This window comes from Emiliania huxleyi, assembly GCF_000372725.1.
Source record: "Emiliania huxleyi CCMP1516 chromosome Unknown EMIHUscaffold_123, whole genome shotgun sequence".
Classification (NCBI taxonomy): Eukaryota; Haptophyta; order Isochrysidales; family Noelaerhabdaceae; genus Emiliania; species Emiliania huxleyi.
This window is the reverse complement of record NW_005201360.1, coordinates 395892-404675: the sequence shown is the minus strand read 5'-3', so window position 1 is coordinate 404675 and position 8784 is coordinate 395892. Positions and strand designations below refer to the sequence as shown.

General features: G+C 68.3%; 3 protein-coding genes across 3 annotated transcripts; 2 read left to right on the top strand and 1 right to left on the bottom strand.

The window, feature by feature from the left end:
• Positions 1-218: 218 nt before the first annotated feature.
• Positions 219-2791, bottom strand: EMIHUDRAFT_109724 (hypothetical protein; the record flags this gene model as incomplete). The annotated part of the gene is made up of 4 exons (XM_005790083.1): positions 219-1004; positions 1291-1600; positions 1931-2169; positions 2213-2791. 4 exons carry the CDS (start codon positions 2789-2791, stop codon positions 219-221), a joined length of 1914 nt encoding a protein of 637 aa, XP_005790140.1.
• A 380-nt stretch (positions 2792-3171) lies between these two features.
• EMIHUDRAFT_225304 (hypothetical protein) lies at positions 3172-5862 on the top strand (the record flags this gene model as incomplete). The annotated part of the gene is made up of 3 exons (XM_005790082.1): positions 3172-3334; positions 4300-4365; positions 4463-5862. 3 exons carry the CDS (start codon positions 3172-3174, stop codon positions 5860-5862), a joined length of 1629 nt encoding a protein of 542 aa, XP_005790139.1.
• A 1006-nt stretch (positions 5863-6868) lies between these two features.
• On the top strand, positions 6869-7410 carry EMIHUDRAFT_225303 (hypothetical protein; the record flags this gene model as incomplete). Its single annotated transcript, XM_005790081.1, has 2 exons — positions 6869-7014; positions 7128-7410. 2 exons carry the CDS (start codon positions 6869-6871, stop codon positions 7408-7410), a joined length of 429 nt encoding a protein of 142 aa, XP_005790138.1.
• Between the last annotated feature and the right edge of the window lie 1374 nt (positions 7411-8784).

Sequence of the window (8784 nt, the reverse complement as noted above, 5' to 3'; positions counted from 1 at the left end):
CCTAGGGCCCTCGCCTCCCCCCAGAGGCGACGGCTAGCGCATCACACCCCTCTCCTTAAAAATCCCTGTGTGGTGGCCGGCGCGCCGTCCTCCCATCCCTCCCTTGGTTTGTCTGAGTTTTCTTTCTTTTCTTTCTTTCATTTACCTACAATCGCTGTGAACCCAGCCACGTATTCCTGGCTAAGCCCATCCGGTTCCGCTCTACCCTCTCTCCCACTTCACGCCTCCACAAAGAACAGGTGCTGCCCCGGGTCGAGTCCCAGCGAGGAGAGGGAGACGCCGCCGTCCGCTGGCCGCTCCAGCAGGCGGCGCGGGAAACCCGTCGCGAGGCGGAAGCCCGGCGGCAGCGCCTCTCCCGCCGGCGCCTCCGCCTCCGCCAGCCACCAGAGCGCCAGCAGCGGCTCCTCCGGCCGCAGCCGCGCGGTGCCCCGCGTACCGTCGGGCCGCCGGACTGCACACTGCAGGGCGGCCTCCTCCCCGCCGCGTGACCCTAGGAGCGCGCCGAGGGCGTCGGAGGCGACCCTGCGCCGCGCCTCCGCCTCCGCCTCCGCCTCCGCCTTCTCCCTCGCCGCCGCCGCCTCCGCCGCCGCCTCCGCCGCCGCGCACGCCTCCGCCTCCGCCTGCTGCCGCCGCCTCGCCTCCGCCTCCGCCTCCGCCTCCCGCTCCGCCACCCCCTCCGCCTCGGCCGACGGCGCGAGGTCCACCTCGAGGTCGACGTCTACCAAGCACGCGGACCGCACAGGCACGCCTCCGCCGCCTCCGCCTCCGGCCGCCGCGTCCTCCGGCCGCCGCGTCGAGCACGCCGAGCAGCTGGCGCGGCCCGGCGGGTTAATCAGCGTGCAGACGCCGCACGCCCACGGCTTGGCGTCGAGGGACCGCAGCGCGGCGCCCACGTCAAGCATCGTGCCCGGCAACCCGCACCGCTCCCCCGGCGTGCCGCGCAGCGCGGTGACGTCTAGCGCGTGCCGCTGCCCGTCGATCGCCAGCTGGATGGTGTCGCCGACCTGCGGGGAAGGCCCAGGAAGGGGTCCGACAGAGGCCTTCCTTTCTCCGCGGCTCCGCTGCACGCTGCTGCCTAGGGAGTGTCTAGGAAGTGTCTAGGAAGTGGCTCCGCTGCACGCTGCTGCCTAGGGAGTGTCTAGGAAGTGTCTAGGAAGTGGCTCCGCTGCACGCTGCTGCCTAGGGAGTGTCTAGGAAGTGTCTAGGAAGTGGCTCCGCTGCACGCTGCTGCCTAGGAAGTGTCTAGGAAGTGTCTAGGAAGTGGCTCCGCTGCACGCTGCTGCCGCGCACCGAGACGGCGACGAAGCGGTTGATGAGCTGCGTCAGCAGCTGGCGCGGGTCTGCGTCGCGGCCGAGCGAGGCGGCGAAGGCGTCCGTGTGGGGCTGGAGCCGGACCCACGTGGCGCGCGGCAACGCGACCACAGAGACGAGTGCCTCCTCGCCGGCAGCGACGCCGAGCGAAGTGAGGACCCAACGCGGGACAAGCGCCGCCGCGAGAGCGCCGCCGTCGAAGCTGCCACCGCCGCCCGCCGCCGCAATGGAGGCGTCTTCGACAAACTCGTCGACTCCGACGCAGACGGCCGACTCGCGGTGGGAAAGCCTACAGGAAGGCTCCGAGAAAGTTCCTGAGAAAGCTCCGAGTATGAAGCAGGCGGCCGCCCCGGTGGGAGCGCCGCAGCAGCAGCGTGCGCGGCAGCTCGCCTGCCGAGGGGGGGGGGGGGGGCGGAGATCACCCGAGACGGGCCCGAGACAGACCCCCCGAGACGGGCCCGAGACAGACCCGAGACAGGCCCGAGATGGCCCGAGATGGCCCGAGATAGACCCGAGATGGCCCGAGCTGCTCGCCTCCGAGGACGAGAGCGAGCGCGCGCAGCCACGAGCGAGGGACGACGACCTGCGGGGGCAGAGCTCCGAGACGGGTCCACAGCACCCCACCCGAGGAGAGGCCGCGAGGAGGGCGCCAGCCGCCGCCTTGCCGGTCCCGTCCAGGGTGGGCCTTCCTGCCGCGGCGGCCGAGAGGAGCCGCGCCCGCTGGCTGAAGGTGAGCAGGACCTGTGCATCGCCGGCATCGCCGTCGCACTTCGGGACGGGAGCCACGCCCTCCCGCTCGCCGCCTGCCGGCTCGTCCGGCTGCTCCGTTCCGCGCAGAAGGGCGGCGACGAGCTCCGCCTGCTCACACTCCAGCGACTGTGAGTGAAGGAACACTCCTCACACTCCAGCGACCAGGCGGCGACCAGCCCGCCTTCTCGACGAGCCCGACCGTCGGTATGCCCCGCGCCTGCAGCCGCGCGCGCAGCTCCCGGATGGGGAGGCCGGAGAGGACAGCCTCGGTCTCCGTGGACATCAGCAGCGCTTGCCGCATCAGCTCCGCCTCCTCCTCCTCGTCACCATCGCCCTCCTCCTCGTCCTCGCCCTCGCCCTCGCCCTCGCCCTCGCCCTCGCCCTCGCCCTCGCCCTCGCCCTCGCCCTCGCCCTCGCCCTCGCCCTCGCCCTCGCCCTCGCCCTCGCCCTCGCCCTCGCCCTCAGGCTCGCCCGCCTGTGCCTCGCGCTCGGACATCTCCTCCGCGTCCTCGTCGCATGAGGCCTCGCATGAGGCCTCAGCTCCGCCGCTGTACCGGTCGGAAACCTCTGCCTCACGCATCGGCGAGTCCGTCACTGTACCCACCTCGTGCGCCATCAGCGCGTCGACGAGGTCGCGCTTGTCGCTGAGGCCGGCGAGGTCCAAGCCCGCGGCGCGACACCGGTGAAGCAGCTCCCGAGTCGGAAGCGATCCGAGGTCGGCGGCGTCCATCGTGGACAAGCGAGAGTGGGTACAAGTCCGCCCACTAGAAATGATTTTCCGTCGATGATAAACAAACTTCAGTTTGTGCTAGTGAACTGAGGAGAAGCGGGTCGAGCCTCGGCGCAGAGGGCAGCGCCTAGCGGGCGGGAACCCTTACCCCCGCGCCCGCCGCTGCCCGCCGCTTTGTGCGCGGGACCTCCGAGCGCCACGAGGCTCCTGACACAGCTCCCGACTAGCGTCGGCTCCTGCTCAGACAGACGCCAATCGACCAGTTCTCAAGCGAGCGGAGGCGGCGCTACCCGCCGGCCCGCCAGCGACGCTCGCTGCGGGCGCCCCGGCGCGCAGGGCAGCCAGGCCGAACCGAACGACTACCGATGCCGGCAACGTCAATGCTCTCCTTCATGCAGAAGGCGCTGCGCAACCTCCTCGTCAGCGACGACGAGGTCATCCCCGCGCGCGGCTGCTCCCGGGCCGACGGCGTCGCGGAGCCGACGTCGCCCCCCGCGCCGCTCGTCGGCAGCCCCAGCCAACGTTCCGAGTTCAACGATCCAGGTGACCGTCCACCCCCCCCCCGCTCTGCCAAGCGGCACCCATGCCCCCTCGGCCGGCGGAAGCCCACCGGCCGAGCGGCGAACGTGGCCCTCGAGCCAGCCCCGGCGGCACCCGACACGACACTGGCCCTCGCGCCCCGACACGACACGATGACCCGGCGATCCGGTGAGTACTGAGGGCGATCCCTCCGGCCGAGGGCGAACCCTCGGCCCCGCCAAGCGGCACCCATGCCCCCTCGGCCGGTGGAAGCCCACCGGCCGAGCGGCGGACGTGGCCCTCGAGGGCGATCCCTCCGAGGGCCGAGGGCGAATCCCTCCGTCACACGGCTGACGTACGATACGATGACGATCCGGTGAGTACTGAGGGCGATCCCTCGGGCCGAGGGCGAACCCTCGGCCCCGCCAAGGGGCACCCCCCCCCCCCCCCCTCGGCCGGCGGAAGCCCACCAGCCGAGCGGCGGACGCGGCCCTCGAGCCAGCCCCCGTGGCACCGACACGACACTGGCCCGCGCGCCCCCACACGACACGATGACCCGGCGATCCGGCGAGTACCGAGGGCGATCCCTCGGGCCGAGGGCGAACCCTCGGCCCCGCCAAGCGGCGCCCAACCCCCTCGGCCGGCGAAGCCCGCCGGCCGAGCGGCAAACGTGGCCCTCGAGCCAGCCCCCGCGGCACCCGACACGACACTGGCCCTCGCGCCCCGACACGATACAATGACCCGGCAAACCGGTGAGTACTGGGACACGGCTCCCTCGCCCGCAAGCGCCAAGGGACACGGCACCCCCTCCGCCGGCGGAAGTCCACCGGTCGAGCGGCGGACGCGGCCCTCACGCCAGCCCCGTGGCACCCGACATGACACCGGCCCTCGCGCCCCGACGCAACACGCACGACACGATACCGTCACGGTAGTCCGGGCAAGAGCAGTCGCGACACGACGCTCACCCGCAGCGTCGCCCCCCCCGGCAGGCGGCGAACCGCTGACGAGCCCGGAGCACCAGCCTCCCTCGCCACCGCCGAGCGCGCCGGGGACAGGTGGTGACCCACCCCGAGTGCCCGCCCGGCAATCGCGACACCGATACGGGACGATACTCGTAAGGGGAGAGCCGGACCGCCGGCCTCCGCGCCGCAGGTACGCGCTCGATCCTCGACGCGGGGCGGGAGGTGCTCGCCGCCATCACCCCCGCGGGCGCGGACAGCGGCACCGTCCTCCGCGCCCTCTTCAGCGTCAAGTGCTTCGCGCGGATGGCCGGCGCCGACCCGCAGAGCATCGACGAGGAGGAGCCGGATATCGCCGCGAGGCTCATGATCGCGAGCCTCGCGTCGCTGCTCGAAGACCCGATCCTCTACGAGGCGCTTTGCGGCCTCAAGCGCCCGAGCGACCTCGACGGCGTCCGGGACATCGCCATCGCGCTCTACTCGAGGAGCCAGTCGCGCAAGCGCGCCACACCGTCCGTCGAGTCGACACGTGACCGAGGAGGCTACGCCGCCAGCGGAGGGAGTTCGCGCGGAATCGCCCTCTCCGACAGCGACAGCGATGAAGAGGCGTCTCGCGGCGCGCGGCGCCTCCCACTGCTCAAGCCAGGCCAGCTCTCGAGAGCCATTGGCCCCGAGTCCGCGCTCGCCATCCGAGGCAAAGCCGTCACTAGGGCCGTCCGCGTCGCCGCGGCCGAGGGCAAGGCCTTCTCCGCCGACCTCGCCCCGTCGGACGCCAGGACCGACGTCCTGCGCGCGATCCTCTCGAACGGCTGCGTCGACGCCGAGGGGCATCGCACGAGCGCGATGGCGATCCCCTCGTACATCCACGAGGCGCGCAGAGGGCTCCGAAACGAGATCGAGGGCGCCGTCAAGGGACTGTTCCCAAGGGGCGCGGCCTTCTCCGCACCGGCCGCGGATCTCCACCAGCTGCTCATCGATGCCGCAAGCTGCAGCTTCGATCTGTCGCGGCTGCGCGACCTCGCCGGACGCTCGCTCGGCGCCAACGGCGCAGGGACCGACGAACAGCGCGAGCTCGAGCAGGCTCTCCGAATCCTCCGCGCCGTCGCCTCGCCCGTCGCCACGCTCCTGCTCGGCAGCGAGGCGGGACGCGCAGACGCCGGCGCGCTCGCGGACTGGTGCCTGCGGTCCCTCACCGGCGGCGACCTCTCCGTCGGCGGCATCGCCGCCATCGTCGAGCGCGCCCTCGGGGACTACGACCAAGAGGTTGGGGAGTTCATCCGAGGGATTCTCCACCGCCCGCCCTCTTTCAAAGGCGCCCTCGAGGGGTGCGAGGGGCTGATCCAACGAGCACACCTCGAGCACCTCTCCTCCAAGGCGTGCCCGCGCGACGAGGGGCCGTCCGACGGCGGCGGCTCCGACGCCGAGGACGGCTACGACCAGTCCGGCAGCCAGCCTGACGACTCCGAGTCGGGCGACTGCGACACCGACAGCGCTCGCGACGACTCCACGAGCGAGCAGACCGGAGTCCCCCGGTGCCGCTTCTTCGCTGCCGGCTATTGCAGGCAGGGGGACCAGTGCCGCTTCGCGCACTGAGCCGCCCCATCCCCGAGCTCGGAGGGCGAGACCGAATAGGACCGTCACTCACTCAATTTGGGGATCCTTCACGCGCTGCGCTACGCTTCGGAGTCGCTCACCCCGGGATCGCTCCTTCCCTCGCTCCGGTGATTTGGGTAACTCTGAGCTCCCTCCGCGTACGCTACGCTCCCTTCGGAGAGAGCCCCAGAGTCTTACCGCGCTCCGGATCCTCTTTAGCCCATCTCTGAGAGTTAGAGTGACTGGCTAGAGACGACGACGACGATACAGTTCATGATAAACAAACTTCAGTTTGTGCTAGTGAACTGAGGAGAAGCGGGTCGAGCCTCGGCGCAGAGGGCAGCGCCTAGCGGGCGGGAACCCTTACCCCCGCGCCCGCCGCTGCCCGCCGCTTTGTGCGCGGGACCTCCGAGCGCCACGAGGCTCCTGACACAGCTCCCGACTAGCGTCGGCTCCTGCTCAGACAGACGCCAATCGACCAGTTCTCAAGCGACCCACCACCATCCCTCATCTACCGCCCGATCGAATCGCATTCGTCTCTTGCGAGTTCCTCTTGCTCCAAGAGGTTCCAGAGAACGGGGTAACTCTGAGCTCCCTCCGCGTACGCTACGCTCCCTTCGGAGAGAGCCCCAGAGTCTTACCGCGCTCCGGATCCTCTTTAGCCCATCTCTGAGAGTTAGAGTGACTGGCTAGAGACGACGACGACGATACAGTTCACCTCAGGGAAACGCAGGGCGGCCCGCCCGACCGAGCTGCGAAACAACGGCGTCCCCACCAGCCGCCGCTCGACAACCAAACTTTTCTTCGGCGCTGCGCGCCGTTGCAGTCGAGTGTATGTCTGTGTATGTTGCAGCCCAGCTATCGTGCCGCAAAATAGGTCCAGGGGTTAGAAAAAATGCCCTCGAAAGCGCCCGCCGGTGTGTGTCCAAAGATGTAGCGCTACAAGTTGGGGACGCATCCGACACACGGGCAGGTTTTCGCGCTTAGCAGCTGGCCAACGGTGATGATGCCGTCGCGTCACCGACGGCTCGTGCTTGCGTATGATAGCAACCCCTTGTCCGACGGCAGCGTCCTCGCGTCCGCCTCCGCCCGCGCGGCATCATCATTGTCCGCCTACACCACTGCGGCCGCGGCCGCACCCGCGGTGGCAGGGTTTCACACGCGCCCAGGCGCAGGTGCAGCAGCAGCCAGTGCAGCAGCAGCAGCTAGTGCAGCAGCGCGTGATCACGCTTGCACACGCGATGGGCGGTCGTCATGTGCTGCAGGATGGGTCACTTTGGACGCGTCCCATCGGAAGGCCGCCGCTTCCACCCGGCTCCGAGAAGGCACAGCGAGGCGCGGTGCAATCAGTGGAAGCACCATCGGATCAAAAAGAACGCCGATGCTGCCCTACAGGCTGCGCAGACAGTGCTAGCTCTTTATAGCGAGGCGACCAGGCGCGAGATGTTCACTCTCGCGCCACATCCCTACAACGGGGTGCATTGTACCCACTTGCATGTCGGCACGAGCGCGGCGCCGCAGTGGGGCAAACGGGGCATCTGGGGCTAGCTCAGCTATGAGCATCACCTCTGCCGCTTCTCGCCATCCCCGAGGAGCAGCGCGCCCGAAGCAGGTGAGTCACGGCCGCTAGGTACAGTGAGCGCGGCGGGCCAGAAGCGAGAAGGGAACGTCAAGGGGAAAATCAGCAGATTCCAAGATTCAATCTCGTTTGACAAAACCCACACGGAGCTCGGGAGTATAAGAAAATCTCCCAAAATTTTCTTCGGCGCTGACGCGCCGACAAAGCTGGTGTCCAATCCCGACCGCCGGCCAAAACAGCCGCGTCCAGCCCGACCTGCGCGCTGCGGCCGGCCGAAAATCATTTAGTCGGCGGACTTGTAGTGGCGTCCATTTACTCTTTTTGCTTCCTCGAACGGCTAGCAACACACCTTCCTTCCCGTGAAAACCCTGTGTGGCAGCGTGCCGTCCTCTCATCCCTCCTTTGGGTTCTTTCTCTTCTTTCTTTCTTTCTTTGCTTCCAAAACAACTCTAACACTCACACTCTCTTGCTTCCTCGCTCGCAATTCTAGTATCTAGAAGTCGAAGGGTGGCGAGCAGCACTCCCATTTATTTTACAGGCGGCTCAGATCACACAATGTGAATGGTAAGTTGGTATAAACGCGCCTGCGACTACAACAAAACACAACGTGCAGACACGTGTCGTGGAGAAAAAAGAAAAAATGCGCTGAAGGCATCAGGACGGCACGCCGCCACCACACAGGGATTTTAAGGAGAGGAGTGCGGTGCTAGCCGTCGCCCACCCTCGGGCGTCTACCTCTTCCTATCTCTGTTCGGGTGTTTCTCGCCAATTCTCGCAGGAGCGGCCGCTCACTGCTCGGTACCCCCCCTGCACATCTAAAGCCATGGCCGACCCCCCCCCCAGCAGCAGCGCTCTGCTGCTGGGGGGGTTGGGACCCCCCCCCAGCAGCAGCACTCTGCTGCTGGGGGGGTCCGGACCCCCCCCCCCAGCAGGAGCGCTCTGCCTGTGGGGGGTGCTGGCATCTCTGTACAGTCTACAGACAGCAGCTGTAAGTAGCATGCGTTCCAGTGGCGATAATTTATGGTCGGCACCAAAATCAGACAGTGGTCTCACCGGCGGGCCCTCCTACTGCCAACCGGGAGGTGCGGGGCACGCCAGCCTCTCTACGCCTCTCGTGCATCGCGGCGCCTCTGCCTCAAGGAGGGAAGATACGGCTCTTGCAGCCCATCGGCATACGCCGTGGCACAGCAGGGAGCACAGCCTGTACAAGATATTGTTCCCTATCTTCGCATGCTCGTCGTTGGTGATATCCGCGCGAGGTCATACGCCACAGGCCAGCAATCACTCGGTGATGAGACTACTGATTTGGCGCGACGCTCTGACACCGAGTGTGCTCGACGCTG